Source organism: Mauremys reevesii, linkage group 2 (genome assembly GCF_016161935.1).
Source record: "Mauremys reevesii isolate NIE-2019 linkage group 2, ASM1616193v1, whole genome shotgun sequence".
Classification (NCBI taxonomy): Eukaryota; Metazoa; Chordata; order Testudines; family Geoemydidae; genus Mauremys; species Mauremys reevesii.
In genome coordinates, this window is record NC_052624.1 from 181,503,531 (window position 1) to 181,522,831 (window position 19,301).

Here is a 19,301-nt window from a genome sequence, read left to right on the forward strand (position 1 = left end):
TTATTTTAACTGTTAGTGTCCCTTTATACATTAGTCTGTTGGTGGGCAAATTATTACTTTTTCTTTTCTTTTTTTCAGGTTTTTTTTAAAATGCAGACACTTGATATGTGTAGAACAATAAATTAAAGTAAAGTGATGGGATTCATGTTTAATATGTACTGTATTTTTGTGCTTCATTTGAAGGTCACTCTGTGAGACTGCTGGGTCAGAAAAAAGATAATGGAAAACGGCTGGGGGGAGCTCGATTGGATTTGCCAAAGATTAGGAAGAACCCACTGATAGAAATCATTTCCATCAATACAGGGTAAGCATCTTCCAAACTTACTTATAAAATATTCAGCACTGCCTAGGGAATTCAATTTCATTTTTCTCTAGGCCTGGTGTGCACTCCTTTGAGTCATGTAGCAAGAAGGAGGCAAAAAACATTGTAAAACCATAAAGGATTTTAAATGGTGTTCTTTCTAAGAAAAGAAATCTTCATTTGCTTGTGTACATTCCAGTAACTTTTCTATCAGGAAGACTTGTGTGTTTTTATTAAAATTATTTTCTGTAACATCCCTTTATTATACTACTTAGAGGTTTCTTATACCACTCTGCCCTGAGGTAAGTATATTTAAGAAGATTGTGGTTTATTTTATGGAAATGAAACCCTCTCTTCTTGTTTTAAAGTGAAGTGGGCTTTTAGTACTATATCTTTTTACTGTGTATCCCTCATGTTCTATATAATTAACTAAAAATGTATTCTAAAAGCTACAGTGGAGGCGTGATTTTAAACTGACAAAAGTAACTTATTACAGTTAAAAAGGGATCTGATATAAGGAAAAGATTGTTAGGAACAAAGTCTGTCTTAAAGTATACACTCTTCTCATCACTCCCATTGAAGTCTACAGCTATTGTGTGCATGTATCTGAGTGTATACTAGAGTGATGGGTGGAAGATACTGTGTTGCACCGTCATAACTCTGTCTTTCGAGATTAGGGTACTGCTTTTTTTGTTTGTTTGTTTTTTTACTTGTTTTACCACTGGCGTACTGTAATAGAGAATTGATTAGGTAGGGAATTCATTGGGTGTAGAGAATCTGTGATGGCAGCTTCTGCTTCCACCCACTGAGAGTCGGACCATAACACTATCATAGTAGCACATCTCATGAGCCCCCACTCCTCTCGGCATGCTTGGCCCCTGTCATCGGCAGCAGAGCCCATGCAGGGAGCAGGCCACCGCCACCTTCCCAGTCAAGCTCCCTCAGGCAGCTGCTACGCTGCACAGAACAGCGACCCAGAGCAGCCAGCTTCAGCCATGAGAAGTGGCTCCGTTCTGCTCCCTGCCCAGCCTAGCTGCCAGGGTGAGCGGCTGAATGTGCGGGGAGGACAGGTGCAACGGAAGGAGGACAGAGGCCACCCCCTTGCCCCTCCCACAGGTAACATGGGGTGGGGACAGTGTGGCAGCCCTGGGCTGGGCTCAGAGCAGAGGTGGGGTCAGAGCAGACATGTGGGGTTCATGTGTCCTCCCCTTTAGATTGTCCCCCCCGTATGGGGAGGCACGAGTCGTTGGGATACACAATGCAGTCTTCCTTTCTGTACTTCTTACTCCTTCTCCCGTCACTTATCAGAAATTGTCACTCCGGGAGGCACTAAAGTTAGCTATTCAGACTCTTACATACAACAGGACAGCTATGAAGACCCTATGACTTCAGCAGGACTTGGGCTTTTAGTCTTGATTCCCCAGGGTATGTCTACACTGCAGTAGAACACCTGTGTCTGGTCCGTGTCAGCTGACACATGCTTATGGGACTGCAGGGCTATAAAATTGCAGTGTAGATGTCCAAACTTGAGGTGGGGGCGGGATTTCTTGTGTTGAATCAGATTGATTTCCATGTCCTTATCCACATATCTCATTTGGTCCTCTACTTTTATTTAGGCCTCAGTCATGTGTAGTATGTGATTATCCATATTTAAGCCCCTCATTTTGCATTTTATATACTATTGGGAAAAGGGTCACTGAGCTGTTTCATTATCTGTATGATCTCCTGATCTGATTTCTCTGCCTATCAATTTGAAGTAAGTTCAGAATGCCATTCTGTAGCACAGCTTCATTTCCATCTAGGGAAAGATCTTCTTTACCTTTTCCATGGTTTAATCCATATTGGTGCCTGTTTTCTGACCTACTTGGCCAGTCAGACTTTCCACTGAGCAATTCAACTGGATCAAAGATTGGTCTGGTCCTCTCCCTTCTGATACAATGTTCCGGCTTCCTGAGTCTTCTGCTTCCTAGTTTGTAATGCCCCTTGGTACATTATCTAGGGAGCAACTCTCTATTACAATTAGCCTCCTGGGTTATTGGCCCCTTCAGTCTGAGACAACACAAGACAACACAAGAATCCCATGCAGTCCCCTTTTCTGTCACTTCCATCAGGTCCATTATCAGGCCACTTACAGGCCACTTACCATTGGGCAACAGGCTGAGTTGCTAGACTTTCCTTCCAAGGAACTAGGGCCATTGGCTATTTGACTTGTAGATCTGCTGGCTTACTCACCCAGCAGGATTCTGGAAAAAAAATCTGTGTCTACCATTAGAAGTGATTTGGAGGACTGATGCTTTTTCATTCACCTGCTAAAAGAGGTATAGTTAATTCTAAACTAATCTGTCCAATGTAGACATTTCTATGGCTGCTATCCTTGTAATACTAGAACACCTAAATGAAAAGTGAATAACTCACTTGGTATTTCCAGATAGCTTTAAGACACATTTTATTTTATTGCAGAAGGCTCTGATGCCTCTTACCGCTCTTTGTTGTTTCCCAAAACATTCCTTTCAGTTTTGTAGTATTGTTTCTTCAGCCTGTTTCCATCACCAAGGAGATGAAGGGGCAAACTCGACAGAAGAATTTCAAAATGTAGTTTCACTTGTAATACTTGGTATGTCCTATGCATCAGCTGGCCTGGAACTCACTGGAAAGAAAACATTAACGATGTGTGCCTCCAGTCCTGTTCTGTCCTTCTCCATGTAGAATAAATATATTGGTTCTACAGTCTAAAGGAGAGAGTGATATTCTTTCATTATTTCACCCAACCTTTCATAATTTTCCATCTTAATCAGTTTTAGATTTCTATGGTAACTTTTAAATCACTCACACAGACACTTTATTCAGAATTCTAACACATTACTGATCTTTATTTAATCATGTGAGAAATACACGGTTCTATACAAAGCTAATGAACCCTACACATTTCCCCTTATTCTAGTTCGCCCTTCTTTTGTGAGTCCTTGGGGGACCATCTGTGTTCAGGTAGGAGGGTCATCATATCCTTCTCCAGGTTTATCTGGCTCCTGCAGCAGCTTCCCTCCCTTTAAGCTGATGGAAAATGGTTGAAGAGAGGGAGAAAATAGAGCGGCTTCTGCCCTTTATAACCTTCTAGTCTCCTCTGTCAGGTCAGCTTAAGCAGGTGACCACAGTGTCTTACCAGGTGACTTCATTGCTAGGTGACCTTTCCCCCTGCTGAACCAGTTCCTCTGGGCAGGGGACAGTCTTTTGTCTAGAGCAATTAGGTTTCAATGGAGGACCATCCAGATTTAATGACTCTTCTCAAACTCTTTGTGTTGACAAGTCATTGTATACCTTGGAGGATTCCAGGACCATCCTGCAATCTCTTGTCATATACATACCTGCAAGCAAACATAGATTTAGTACAGGGGTTCTCAAACTGGGGGTCCGGATCCCTCAGGGAGTCATGAGGTCTTTACATGGGGGGGTTGCGAGCTGTCAACCTCCACCCCAACCCTGCTTATCTCCAGCATTTATAATGGTGTTAAATATATTAAAAAGGATGTTTAATTTATTTGGGGGGGGGGGGGTCGCACTCAGAGGCTTGTGATGTGAAAGGGGTCACCATTAAAAAAAGTTTGAGACCTACTGATTTAGTAGATCACAAACTGTGCAGAAATTCTTGGATTTCCAAAGCCCCTGTGAGCCACCTATGAAGAAATCTAGGTTTCAAAGAAAGAAACCAGCCCCTACATCTGCTTTGACTCACAGTTCAGCATCTTTGAAGCATCAGTTTTGACAGAGTGGTTGAGAGTCAGGATCAACCCCACGTTATGATCTTTTAGCTGCACCAGTTTACCCACCTTGTCTCCCTTTGGGGACCACTTCTCTCACTTCCAGCTGGCATGGGATCAGATTACATCAGACAGTTGGGTGATGGAAACTTACCTTGATGTCAGAGTCCTAAACAACTTTGTGAAAGTGTAGAAGTACAAGATGATGACTCTTGCAGCTATAATTCCATTGTTGGCTCCAGGGGATTGTTTTTTGGCCCTCAGCCTTTAGGATGTGCATTTTTATGTCACAATTCACCCATTACACAAGAGATTCCTTTGGTTTCTGGTAGACCAGGACCACTTGCAATACCAGTGCAAATACTGGTTTGGATTTTCCTCTGCTTGAAGAGTATAGTCGAATGTTCTGGCAGTCACTGCATGTCTTTGTCAAAAGACAATAAATCTTTCCATAACTCAGTGATTGGCTGATCAAAGGTTCATACATGAAGTTCTTTCTGCTACACAGACAATCTTGATCCTATTACTCAGGCTAGGTTTCCAACTCAATATCAAGAAGCCCACATTGACCCCATACAGAGAATAGAATTCATAGCAGCATGCCTCAATTAGTAACAGCCAGAGCTTTGCATTTATCAACAAAGTCACCCAGTTTTGTGAGATCCTTTTGTAATTCTCCTCAGTCTGCTTTGGACTTAACCATCTGGAAGCTCTTAGGGGATGTGTGCATATAAAAAGATCACCCCACTATATGATTTTATTCCTTAATCAAAAACTTTTTTATTTCTGGGTGTCCTTTTATTATCAAAGTAGACTTATTTCAGTCCCTTTAATCATTGCCAGATCCGAAGAAGAGCTCTAAGTAGCTCAAAAGCTTGTCTCTTTCGCCGGTGCAATAAAAGATATCACCTCACCTACCTTGCCTTTCTAATATCCTGGGGGCCAACATGACTACAACAACACTGCAAACAGCTGATGTTGATGTCAGATGAACAGGAGGCTTTCTATAGCAGACAGCACGCAAGGAGAGGTGGGGGCATAGTGCCAGAAATCAGGGGGTTTACAAACAAATTGATGTCATGTAAGGGAAGCATGTAACCTGTTCACATCTTCTCAGAATTGCTGTGTATGGATTTTATAGAGCAATAATGACTGTTTGGGAATTATTTGTTGCAATTAAACTGCATTAGTTTTGCATGATGACTATTGTGTTTTTGGCAATGATTTAGGTTCCTATTAGGGCAATCTTTGCCAGCATATGGTATTTCACGGAGGGATAGAAAGGTCCCAAAGAGCACTTTAAGACATTCCAGGTTTTTGTCAAATTAAGTATGCTGTTGGTTAGGAATCAGATGTTATTACAATGGGGTCAAATTGTTGGCCTAATGTTCATCAGTGCTTAAGGAAAAGTGAAATTATTTCAGAACTAATAGATGTCACAGGAATGACATATCAAAAGAATGAGCACAGTTATACTGTTTGACTTTCCTGTCTTTTGCTATGGATTCAAGTTTCCCCATTGTACTTTATTTTACTTAAGTAAAGGTATTTACCAGTTATGTATATATTCCTAAATACAAGGGGAAATAGATGGAAAATAAATCCATATAGCCAGATGAAAATAAAAAACCCCCATCAAATCTAACTTCAAGAAAGTTTTATAACAACTCAGAATCATTTAAACTTGTCTTACTTTGAATATTTCTCCCTCTGAGGTTTGTGCCACTGACTCTCTGTGGTCTGGTGTCACTTTTGGCTTCCTTTGTCCCCTATAGCTGGGGAAACATGTCTCCTGCAGGCTGCTGTTAGACTGTGCTTATCTTATTTGAAGGTTTTGTGTCAAGAGGAGCTGCTGCTGCCTCTTTAATATGGCTAATGAGCAGCCCGGGTTGGTTCCTAGTGCTATGGTCTGACTGCCTGGAAGTTTAGCCACTTGTCTTTTTAGAGTATAAACAGGACTGAGAATTATCTGGATTCTTTTTTACTGTGGCATGGCTTCCTCTGGAGAAGAATCCAAATTATGGGTGACAGAAAGTGAATACCCTCTTTTTTCCATACAGATGAAGCTGTGGCTTTTGTAGAGAATTGGAAGGCTGCCTTCTCTGCTGTTCATTTAGGATTAGCAAGAGATGAGGAATTATGGGGAGGCTAATTCTATTGACTGTTTAGACTATATGCCATTATTAATGAGAGCAAAATCTTTGAGTCTTTAAACATCACTGATTCCTCGGGTGGTACCAGTAAAAGCTTTGTTATCTGGCATGTTGGGAGAATGGGGTGGTGACGGTTAGTAAAAAATTCTGGTTAAGTAAGAGTTACCAATGGAGGGAGGGAGTTTGGGTGCGTGAGGGGGCTCAGGACTAGGGGTTGGGGTCATGGGCTCTGGGTGGGAGTTTGGGTGTGGGAGGGAGCTCGGGGCAGATGATTGGAGCACGGGAGGTGTTTTGGGGTGCCAGATATGGGCGGCGCTCACCTCAGGAGGCTCCCCGCAAGCAGTGACATGTCTCTCTTGCTCCTAGGTGGAGGTGCAGACAGGTGGCTCTGCACGCTGCCTCCACACACACAGGTGCCTCCCCCGCAACTCCCATTGACCGCGGTTCCTGGCCATTGGGAGCTGCAGAGCCAATGCGTGGGGTGGGGGCAGCGTATGGAGCCCCTGTGGTTGTTCCTCTGCCTAGGAGCAGTAGTGACATGTCACTGTTTCCTGGGAGCCATGCAGAGCCAGGTAGAGAGCCTGCCAGCCCTGTGCCAACTGGACTTTTAATGGATATCAGAAATGCTGGTTTGTAGAGCTTTCTAGTTGGTAAAGTGCCGGATAACACAGCTTTTATTTGTATTGCATATTGTTTATACTCTGCTGGATTTGGGATCTCACTTTCTGGGTGACAGATGAAGTTTTCCCACCAGCAGTTGGCAAACATTGAATCCCTGTGTATATCTGACCATTGATAAACCATAACTTATAACTTGTATATTTTGTAAAAAGAGTTGATTGAATGTCCACATGATGTCTGTGTCTGAGATTTGTGCCTACTATATAGTCTTCTGACTCTTAAATGTTAAAAATAATTTTTAAGGATACTGTGTATAAACTAATACATCTCATAATTCATAGTAGACACTTGATTTTAGAACACAAGATCAATAAATATTTTTCACTGGAATATAACGTTCTGTACATAGTGACCAAGTAGTACAAGGGTTGCCAACCCTCTAGGATTGGCCTGGAGTCTCCCGGAATTGGCATTGATTTCCCAATGACTACTGAAAGCAAACTGGGAGATTTTAATGGTATATTTTAAGAAAATGACATTACGTTATGTCTGGGGGGGAGGAGGGGGCGGAATCTCCCAGAATAGCTTCAGTCAGAGTTGGCAACCCTAAGTAGTACACATACTTATGCTGGATTTCCTCAGTTTGTACATCTAATTACAGTTCAGGATAGACACTTGGAGCTGGATCTTTAAGAAATGTAAATTGATGTATAATTACACTATCTGAGGATCTGGTCTTTGATATTAAAATACATACTTTTTATAATTACATGTTTAGTTCTAGCACAGGGATCGGCAACCTTTGGCACGCGACTCACCAGGGTAAGCCCCCTGGCGGGCCGGACCGGTTTGTTTACCTGCCGCATCCGCAGGGTCGGCCGATCGCGGCTCCCACTGGTGAACTGAGGCCAGTGGGAGCCGCGATCGGCCAAAGCTGCGGATGCTGCAGGTAAACAAACCGGTCCAGCCCGACAGGGGGCTTACCCTGGCGAGCCGCGTGCCAAAGGTTGCCGATCCCTGTGCTAGCATGGCCTATTCTTTCCTCTTTTTTTGATATTTTGTTGTTTTCTAATTTTATGTATTTATATGTACAGTATATGTATCTGCTCCATTTTAATGCGGTACTTAAAAAAAGAATACATATATAGGTGACACTATTGTGTGTGTCTGTTGAAAGTTGCGCACACACACAATCTTTGCGTTGTCATTCATTTTTTGTTATAGCATTTGAAAAGTTAGTATTTCAAAACTTGCAGAAACCACACTCTTATAGCAGAGAGATGGAAAAAAGTTGTTTACAGTGGAAAGAATAACAATCTATGATTGATTTTATTTTATTTTTTGCCTGTGGTCTCTTTCCAGTACAACTTACTGTAACTCACAACTAAGGTCAATATTTCCTAATTAGAGAATTTAAATGGAGCCTGGATGACATAGTCATTGAAAAGTGGGTATTTTAAAATTACCAGACAGATCCTGTAATGATAGCTTTTCATATTTAAGTAATGGAACATTAAATAATTTTCATAATTTTATTTGCATACCATCATCCTGCTGAGTTGCTCAAGGTGCTGCATAATAACAATCATATTCAAAATTATTAAAAAAGCTACTCTTAAATCAAAAAGATTCTATCGTATATCAGAAAAGGGGTGTTGGAGGGGAGTGGGACATATAAGGGTCTCACTGCTCCCCAAAAGAAACAAGAAAACACTCTTGAGTGTTGTGGGTGAATATTAAGGTGGTGATCAAAAGGAGGAGGGATATTGCAGAGAAGTGAATTCCATACCACATCTATGTACCATTGCAGCAAAGGCTTCATGACTGTGAACTTAATACCCCTTGGTGGGAGTCTGTAATGAGAAGACATTTTATGCATACAGAATAAATTTGTATTGAGTTTATCATGAAGGCCATGGGTCCATCTCTCACATGCATGGTCTCATCTCCAAGCATACCTAAAACTTGGGTGAAGCAAATCTATAACAAAGGTGTGTTTTCTCAAACCCTCTTCAACCATGTTTCCACCTTAACAATAATCTTAACCTAAAATTTATCAATGTTATTTGAGAAATAAGTAGGCAATGAGACACATACAGGACTCTGAGAGTAACACTTCTAGTTTTTGTACAGTCTAGCTGCACAGTCAGCTGAGAGTGATCTGCCTTACCTTTTATCAGTTCTAAGTGTGGGAGTGCAGGCTTGGCTTACCAACAGGGAGAAAGTTGGTTAGTTTCTTTAGCACAGAATACCTGTGCTATCTGTTCTTTATTACTCTGAGTGGAACATATCAAGATGTACTAGTTTTGGATGTTGCTGGACCTATGGGAGACTGATCAAGCAGCCTATGTAAAAGAAGAAAGAGCACTTTAAGCAAACAGAAATTTAGTTATTAGTCAGGCTGGGTTATCCAGAATGTTAGTGGGAAATGGAAGCCTATTCCAGAGCTCAACTACCCTTATAGTTAGAAAGTTGTTCCTAATATCTAACTTCAATATCTGTTGCTGCAGATTAAGCCCATTACTTCTTGTCAGACCTTCAGTGGACGTGGAGAACAATTGATCACAGTCCTCTCTATAACAGCCTTAACATATTTGAAGACTATCAGGTCCCTCACTCAGTCCTCTTTTCTTAAGACTAAACTATAATATCAGATGCAGAACAGCCCGTTATGGAACCCCACTATATATATAAAAACTGGGTGAAAGACTACTCAAACTGGGTGAAAGACTACTCAAACTGGGAGGACATATATATATATGTCCTCCCAGTTTGAGTAGTCTTTCACCCAGTTGTGCACCCACCTTATAGTAATTTTAATCTAGACTGCATTTCTCTAGTTTGCTTATGAGAATGTCAGGTGGGGACTATATTAAAAGCCTTACAAAATCAAGATATATCATGTCTACTGCTTTCCTCCATCCAAACCCTGTCAAAGAAGCAAAATTTATTGGGTTAGCATGATGTGTTTTTGACAAATCCATGCTGGCTGTTCCTTATAATCCTGTTGTCCTCTAGGTGCTTACAAATTAATGGTCCACTTCATCTTGAATGGTCCCTTAGACTACATGCTAGCTACTTATGCTAAACTATCTCTTCGACCTTGTTTTTAGCTGTGACACTATGTGCAGCTCGAAAGCTTGTCTCTGTCATCAATAGATGTTGGTTCAATAAAAATATTACCTCACCTACATTGTCTCGCTTGTGTAAGAAGTGCCAGTTTTATTTTCCCCTTTAATTAATCTCCTGTTTTCATGACAAACTGCATGTGTCCCACTGTTTCCTATTGAGTATTACTTCTGCCTATTTTTGTGCCAAGCTGTCCTTTATTTAGGAGTGTTTCAGTCCCTAAGTCAGACATGGCTGGCTCTAACACATGATCTTATAACCAAACTATGTTAGCTCCCTATACAATATTGTCAGGTTTAAGTCTCCTTGGTTCTTACCTTGAAGTCTCTGAAGGGGTTGTGCCCAAAATACTGAAAGTATCACCCCTACACTCCATGATGAAAACCACTGTCATCAGCTCCATCTCTGGTGCACAATGAAACCGCGCAGTGAAAGGGGAAAGCTCATTTGTGCTGTTGACAGATGGCATGGCAGTGTGCACTATGGAGTTGTGATTTCTGAAGCACACTAACATGCTGTGGACTAACAGGCCTGTTTAGATCCTGCTGGTGCACATTAAAAGTTCCCAAGTGCAGTTTAATGTAGTATTGTTTCAAGCGCAGTATGTTAAAGCACACCAGGGAGCTTTTAGTGTGCATCAGCAGAGTCTACATTTACTAAATAGTGAGCAACACATTAGTGCACTTTAGAAAGCAGACCACTATAGTGTGCATTGCCACACCATGCAGACAAATCCAGTTTCCTTGGGGACTAACCCAAACCTGTGGGACACACTCCTGTGCAAACCCCACTACTTCTGTTCCAAGTGCAACAAACACGTTGTTAGCCTTAATAATGAAAGTACATCATAAATAAATGTAAACAAAAACAAACAAACAAAAATAAAAACGACCACCATTTTCTCCCCGGGGAAAGGAATGACACTCTTGATGGATGCTAGACATATCAACAGGAAGCCTTGACACTGGTGACTGGCATGGTGTAAATGCCTAAAACAGAATGACCTTAAAGTGTCATTCCCCAATGCTTAGTTTCTATACATTAGGTATTTACCTTTCAATAACTTCCTGTTTTCATGACAAGCTGCATATGTCCCACTGTGCTGTTACCTTTTGAGCATTCTTTTGAAAGCATTTCCTGTGCAATGCTGTAAATCTATTCAGCCCCCAGATAAGAAGAACTGAACTCCCAGTATTCTGATCCCCTGCTGGTGGACTGAAGTTACCCCCATTGGAAATCCCCAGCCCAACCCTCTGCCAGTGTAATTTGATATACTGAATTTCATCTATCTCATTTACAGGGACACTTGCATTCTTTTTTTACTATTTTCTGAATTCCTGCTGCAAGACATGAGTTTCTATTCTTCCTAAAGTAGCTGTGCACAAATTTTGGTTTTTTTATTAATTATTTTTAAGTCAACAGAAGCAAACTGATATCTAGCATTTTTTTAGGCATTTTGTTGATGTGTGTGGACATTAAGAAAAGAATAATTTAAGCAAAGGTCAAGTATGAACATTATCAGGGGGTAGCCATGTTAGTCTGTATCCACAAAAACAACCAAGAGTCCTGTGGCACCTTAAAGGCTAACAGATTTATTTGAGCATAAGTTTTCATGGGTAAAAAAACCCCACTTCTTCAGATGCATGGGAAGTATGAAAATTGTCACCCATCACATGTTTATCTAACTTACTTTTAAGCTAATATGCAAGTGTCCAACAATCACGTCTTTTGCATTGTAGGCTAATGCCAGACTTAGTGTCTTGTTTTGTTTTTAAGAGATAAACATTTAGTGGTTTTTGGTTTTGTTTCATAAGTGTGTGAGTCATGAGCATGGTGTGTTGTAGCCTTCCTTCAAAATGTTGCTTGTTTTTCAGAAAGTAGATTGTGGCTCAGCATCTAGTGCTGATATTAGACTAAAAATTGCAGCTGGGAAAGTGTTTACAACAGGATTTGCTTAGTCATCTTTATTCTTCCAGTCCTTTGTACTTCTTTGTTGGATAAACTCTTTGACATTGATATACGCTGCGTTTTCTCCAAATTAGATTTTGCTTGATTATTCTGTTGCTTTCCAAAGTTAGGGAACAAATACTCATGCCTGATCTTAGTATTGGTATTGATTTAATATTACTCCTCATACAGAAGCCTTTTGTCTTTAAAAAAATATTTCTCTAGAAAATTAAAACTTAATGCTGTACATTTAATTTATATTACTTTTTTATTTCACCACTCAGACATGTAACCAAGAGCCAAAATGAGAGGTTTAAGAAAAGTAATAGCAGAGAAAAAATTGTAATTGTATGTGAATTAATTCATGCCATAAATAACATTTTCTAAAACTCCAGCTTCATGATTCAACATTGCTGACTGAGTTAATTTAGTGATGTAAATTACAGTAATATAATAACAATTCCTGGCCCTAATTCAGTCGTGATTTAAATGACTGTGGTGTGTTTGGTGTAAATGGTAATGATAACATACACTAGTATTGGCATCTGGTCAGCATGAATGAGTGTAATTAATGCTGTATTGGGTTAGTTTCTGTCTGTTATTTATAAGGGATCCTAAATTTCAACATGGCCAGCTGAGCACATGTGAAAGCATGTACTGCCTTTCTGCAGTAGATCCTCAGAACCTGTTAGCTAACATCTTCTACTACATCTTTAAAGTCTAGTTTAGATAAAGCCTTTTGTGTGTAGGACCAAGCTTTGTACTCTGAAGATTTCAGAGAGTGTATGGGTGGCAGGAAAAGTAACTAACAGAAGGGTACAAAATAAAGTGTGTGGAGTGGAAAAAATAAAAGGGATGGGGTTACTTTATAATAAATTTTCCTTTTAGTTTCAGTTCATGCAGCACATATTCCATTCTGCTGTTTTCATGAATAAATAGGTTTTGCACACCTACCAAAAGCCAGTTTGGTGCAAGTTATATTTTCTAGGTATTTGATGACTGACTAATATCTAACATGTACATGATATTCAAGTTAAACCACTTCTGAATTTGTCACAGAGACTTCTATGGAAATTACACCCACTAAATGCAAATTTGCATTTGCCCCTATATTTATAGAACCTATCCACTGTAGCATTCTATGTGCTAAACAATAAGACGTATGTTTGGAGATGTACTGAGATGGCATCATTTATTAAGTTCCAAAAATTTAATATTAGAAGGAAAGTTTATCTTTTAATACACCTACAAAACAGCTTGAGTCAAAATGGAAAAAAAGGATTGTGAGAGGTGGCATAAAAGTACTCTAAAATGAAGAAAGAAGTGTGGCATATGTGGCAAAGGAAAGACATCCCTTATGTTCTATGTCATTCATCACTGTTTCCATCCAATTAGTCTTTGGTCTTCCTCTATCTATAGTTCCTTGCACTCTAGTGTATATCCCCATGTGTGGTGTCCTTTCCAGTTTCATTCTTGACATACGTCCAAATCATTACAATTCTTCCCTGACTCTTCCATAACAGTGTTATTTCTTGCCCTAGCCATTTTCTTATCACTTCATTTTTATTTTATTTTCTGCAGCCTTGACATTTTCAGTATTCCCCTTAGCCAGTTCATTTCTGCAGTCAATGTCTCATATGTCAGCTTTCCTCATACTCCAGCATTCTGGCCCCTGCAGCAGTATCAGCTTGACAGTTGTCTCATATAGGATGATTTTTTTTTTTATAAACTGAAATGTCTTTAGCCTTCCTGATGTTGCAGTTTTCCAAATGTGGTAGTGGCTATTCCCATTCACCTTTTTATGTCATCTTCACAGTTCTTATTCCTCGGGGGAGGGATAGCTCAGTGGTTTGAGCATTGGCCTGCTAAACCCCAGGGTTGTGAGTTCAATCTTTGAGGGGGCCATTTAGGGATCTGGGGCAAAAATCTGTCTGGGGATTGGGCCTGCTATGAGCAGGGGGTTGGATTAGATGACCTCCTGAAGTCCTTTCCAACCCTGCTTTTTATGAATACTAGTCCTCCAAGATCCACTTGTTCTAGTTCTTTGTCTCAGACTTCAATCTTCACCCCCTCTTCTTGTCTTCCAGTTGGTTTTGTTTTCTCCATGTTAATCTTCAGTCTGAATTTTTCTGCTTTCCTGGTCTATGTTGTCAGTTGTTCTCTGTAAAGCCTCCCTGGTCAATGATATAAGGTCAATAGCAACTGCGAATCTAAAGTTACTCACTGTTCTTCCACATAATATAACTCCTGTTGTTTCATCTCTATGCTACAGCCATTGTTATTGTATCAAGTTGAACAAATCTGGTGATAATGTGCACTCCTATGGAAAAGAATGTTTCCAACCTGCCAACTGAACTTCAAATAAGAAATTACATAAGAATAAGCCTGTTCTTGCTGAGAAACGGATTGTAGGCTGTAGATCTCTGGTACGCTATATGAAAACAGCGATGAAATACAAACAACCAGAGTAGGACCTGCTTTTTGGTTTCTTTCTGTGTTTTGGGGAAAATACATCTTTGGAAGAGAAAAAGACATGCACAGTCTCTGTCAACAAGGGCTAGGACTGAGGTTTTGGGTAGTAAACATTTTGTGACTCCAGGTATATATGAGAGCAGTTGAATGGTGTATTTGTGCTTTTACACCACTGGTCTTTTAGGGTTTCCACCACCTTAGGTTGGTCCCACAAATAAAGATGGAGAAAGCTCTCACGCCTGTTCATAAGTCCTTCAGCAAAAAACAGGAAAGGCAAGATTTGATTTTCTCCATAATTCTGATTTAAAGGTGTGTGGGGGGCCAAGAAAGTTAACTTTGAAGCTTTCTTTATAAGAAAGAAACAAAAAATCACAAGCAAAACTTTTTCGTTTTCTATATTTTCTTTAAATATCTAAAATCTTTTAAAGATTTTTTTTTATAAACAATGTTACTGTATCCCCTGCATTTAGAAACTTTGGGCTTCCCCCTCTTTCTATTTATGACCAACCCACCTCATGCTTCCATTTGCCTTTAGCATCACTGCTATAGACTGCTAATTATGTTTTACTTAATTATGAATTACTCTCCTGTCATGAATCCATTGGTGCGGGTAATGATGGACTGTGGAAATAAAATTGCTTTTTATTTAAGGAGTAATACTATAAATATTTAAGGAGTACGTGGGTTAATCTTTATGAACTATATAGATCAGATGAAACTGTTCTTTATGTTTATCCTCTGACTTACATTTACCTTTTGAAAAATGTGTAATTTAATGGAATAGACGCTGCCTCTGTGCATTTCACTGAGATCAAAACCCAAATCTACAAGTTTTATAATCTGTTTTTGGCAGTGGACCATACATGTATACCCACATAACAGCCTTTTTCTTTTAGTACCTGTTACAGATGTGATAGTTGAGTTGCTCCACATCTCTGTTGTTAGACACACTCAATTCAGTTTGTTTCTCCTTTTTAATTCCTGCTTCAATTGTGCTAGTTTCACATGGGTTTGTTTCCCTAAGGTTAGCCGTGAATTTTGGGCTCATGAGACTCTAAGTATGACCAAGGGGAAATTCATAACAGAACTTATTAATTTTGCCAGGCTCTCGGTGAGATCTGTTTGCCGTTTGGGTTCTCATAGACACAATTCCAAGGAAATCTCAAGGTGTACAAACCTGCCGAGATTGGCTGACCAAAATCTGTTTGTTTCACACAGTTCTAGTACCAGAGTAACCTTGGTCTTAAACCTCTAGAGGAAAGTTAATGCTGTCTGTGAAAGTATTTTTCCTGCCCCGGGAAGGAACCCTTCCTGATTTATTGAACAATGTGATTCCTTGCCTCATTGGCTTGTACATTCTGTAAGACATGGTGAAATTCTGGCTTCATTGAAATCAATGGCAAAACTCCCATTGACTTCAGTGGGGCCAGGATTTCCACCCAGTGGTCTAAAGCTGAAAGCCATCTAGTGCTGTCTATCATGTAGTTCCATTCTATAGATTTTGTTCTGCCTTTTTTTTTTTTAGAACAAGAATATAATGCAATACATATTTATTAAAAAGACTGCCAAAGGAACATTAAAATGACAAAGTAAACACTTAAGATTTGGCAGAGGTAATTATCCTTGAGAGCAACCTTAGCTAGGCTCCCATTTGCTTAGTGGGAGTTGAGCTGGTCCCTAAAATAATCTAACTGCTGATCTGCTTTAGCTGGCTCTTTTTCTCCCTTTTTGGTTGTCCTTTTTTCCCACCAATGACTCTTCATTTAGATTAGTACCTCTATTTTTCTGTGTATTCATATTTCTTAATATTCAGGAGCAGGGTACCTTCTGCATTTTCCGGACTATGGTGCCTAGAATGCCTGTTAGAGCCTGAATCCCCATTGGACTTTCTGTCCTGTTTTTTTATGCTCCAGTTTGTACATGAAGCAAATGTACATTTGTTGTCTCTTTTATTTTCTTTTAAATGTCTGACCCTGTCTATAGCTAATCCTGCAAAGAAAATGTCATCTAAAAAGAAAAAATAGAATCTGTAATAATCAGATGCAATTTTTAAATTTAACTCTAAATACATAAAAACTATGGTGTTCTTGTTTGTTTTAAAAAAATAAAAAGGAAAAGAGAAAAAGAAGCAAGCAAGCCACAATTTCTCTTAGAATTGGCAATAATTGAGGTGGAATAGTTTCAGACTCGCCACAGACTTGAATGGTTAAAGAGAAAATTAAAGTATAAAAAGCTGATAAGTAACATAGAAACAATTAGGCCATTCCAGTCATCAAGACACAGGCCACTTCAGGAGATACACAGACAGAACTACATGAATGTAAGACAAAAGGCAGACTTTTTTTAAGACAGAAAAAAGACATCTCAGCTGAATCATCATTAGAGCAGGAAAATCAGAGAGAAAGATGGAGCAGTTCAGAATGATCAGTTATTTAGTAGCAGCACTTCAGTTTCCTTTTCCTACATGATCCTGGTGCTTTTCACTCTTGCTACTGATAGAGCTTAACCAATAGTAGCAGTGGTGGGAAAGTTTTGACAAAAAAACCTTGCATAGACAAAATAATTGGGAAGGGCTTCTTTTCAAGTGATAAATGTTGCATTTCTGTTTCTATTATGCAATTACTTTCACTATTATTTTACCCAGACAATTCAGGCCCATTTTCCCACAGACATTTTACAAATGCTTTTTTGGGAAATGTGTCTGATAACTATCTCAAAGTGTCTAAATTAAGCTTTCTAGTTTCAACACTGCGGAAATATAATCTCCCTCCCCAACCCCCCGGATGTTTTGACCAGTGTTAAAACAATGCCTTTTTCCCCAAGAATCAGAGTTTGATACCTGTTGTATGTTACAGAATGGACTGCAACCTAATGTTTCCTGTGAGATTTCATCACTTTAAAAGGTTCTGTCCCAAAAGCCATTCAGGAACTGAAAACAATAGCTCTTATCTCAGGCTATGGTCTACTTTTTAACAGTTTTCTATATAGCTGGTTCAGTCGCTGTTAATGATGTACTAAGTGTATTGCTTATATAAAAGTTTGACTGATTGTTTTGCCTGTGAATGTCCCTACCATTTGCAAAGGATTGCTGAGGCTCTTTTTGTCTAGAACGTGGTGAAATATACATTTTCTTAGTTTGCTTTATTTCCTTGAATACTGTTTAAGTTCAATGTACACATGAATTAAAAACCAAACCATTAGTTTAATTTTAAAACTTTTTGAGTTTAATCATTAATTATATACATATTTATAGTTGGCAGTAAAGTCAATATTTAATTATATAAATACAGAGATATCACTTACTGATCTTCCTTAAACATCCCCCTTCAAAAGCCCTGAACGTGCTTCAACTCTTACTATGTACTTTTGACCTGTTGTTGCAGCTCAAATTCATAATAAAATGTGTTTAAGGTAGATTTATAAAGCTATGTATAGTTGAGCACTAAACATGTTTCAATTGCCTTAAGAAGGTAAATAATATAACCTCAGGATTTGCAGTGTTCCTTATATACAGGGAAATGTACTGAACACTGCACACTCTGAGGAAACATGGCATATTGAGGTTAGATAAGCTTTTAGTGGTCTGAGAGGCAGCATCTCTGCCTATTCACTCTCTGAGCAGTCAAGTACACATGTGTTATGATAGGAGTCATAGACTTGAGTGGCTGCTGGTAGAGTGAACTCAGTATGGGGAAGAAGGGGTAGTCTTCACCTTGCTTTCCCTCATTCTTCCAGTAGAGCTCAAATTTGTGAATCTTCAGGGTGCTCTGCAAAGCCTTTCCATTTACCAAGGCCTATGCCTACAGTGGTGGCTGGGCCAAATTCAGAAGCTGATCAATGGCTATATCTACATTAGGGATTTCTGCTAATACAGCTATGTTGGTCAGGGTGTTGGGATATTAGATGAAGTACATGAAGAAAAGTACATGATTTTGGGCAATGAGTATGGAGCAGTATCTAGCTAGGAAAAATGTGATCACAGATTAATTCATAATGTAGTCTCACTGCTTGTTGATATTTTAAATGGCTATGTTTAACTCTTTTAAATGCTCTTTTTCCTGATTTTCAACAGTATATTGTAATGAATGTTATGGTGCTGTTTCCTTAAAAGCAGTTACTATATAGTTAACCAAGATATTATAGCGCATAGCTGCTTTGCTTCTATATGGTTAACTCAGTAGACTTACATAGATCTTTTATATTCAAAGTGCTTTACAATCATTATCGGATTGTCTCACAGCCTTTTGAGGTTGTTATAGATGTTGTTATAAAATTGAATCAAAGAGGTTATGTGACTTGCCCAAGGCCAGAGTGTGGCGCTTCTGTCTGAGTCATAGTTAAAAAATTAGAAGATCTTGTTACCTGGTCCCAGTTTCAAACTACTAGACCATGACTTTTTTCTTAATGGATGGTTGTATTTATTCTAATTTCCAAGTTGCTAAAACGTCCACTGTCTCCCTTGGGAGCTCTATGCCCATTTAGGTAGAAGTGCAAAGATCCATTATTATTCAGTTGCCACTGTGACATATACAGTTCTGTGTGTGCCTGAATCACCCCCAACTTGAGTGTGAGAGTTGAGTTTCACACAAAATATTCACACATTAAAAATACAAAATACAAATCGTATGTTTATGATCTCTCAAACCAATGAAACAACCACCCCCAAATAAAATAGGAGAGTCACCCCATCATAGGTGAGATATGACCAAGTGGAAAAAGCTTGCCCGTAGGCTCTTCTGTAGAAGAAAGCTGTCTTTTCAAAAGTTCATCCTGCTCCCAGGTGATGGGCAAAGGATGGATTATCTACTCCAATAATAGTATCCTATAATTGCATTGCAATTTGAGAGAAATGTTTAAACCATAAGCATTCCACACTCTGTGGAATTTCTCTGAAACGTGTTGAAGTTTCAATATTATATAGTC

The 19,301-nt window shown here is 39.3% G+C and overlaps 1 protein-coding gene across 7 annotated transcripts in view; it reads left to right on the forward strand.

Annotated features, from left to right (window-relative positions):
- Positions 1–19,301, forward strand: part of CDKAL1 (CDK5 regulatory subunit associated protein 1 like 1) — a 653,139-nt gene that overhangs the window by 248,938 nt on the left and 384,900 nt on the right. For all 7 annotated transcript variants that reach the window (XM_039521853.1, XM_039521854.1, XM_039521852.1 and 4 more), the window contains exon 8: positions 184–304. In XM_039521853.1, coding sequence (XP_039377787.1) covers positions 184–304 — 121 coding nt within the window. The remainder of the gene's footprint in view (positions 1–183; positions 305–19,301) is intronic.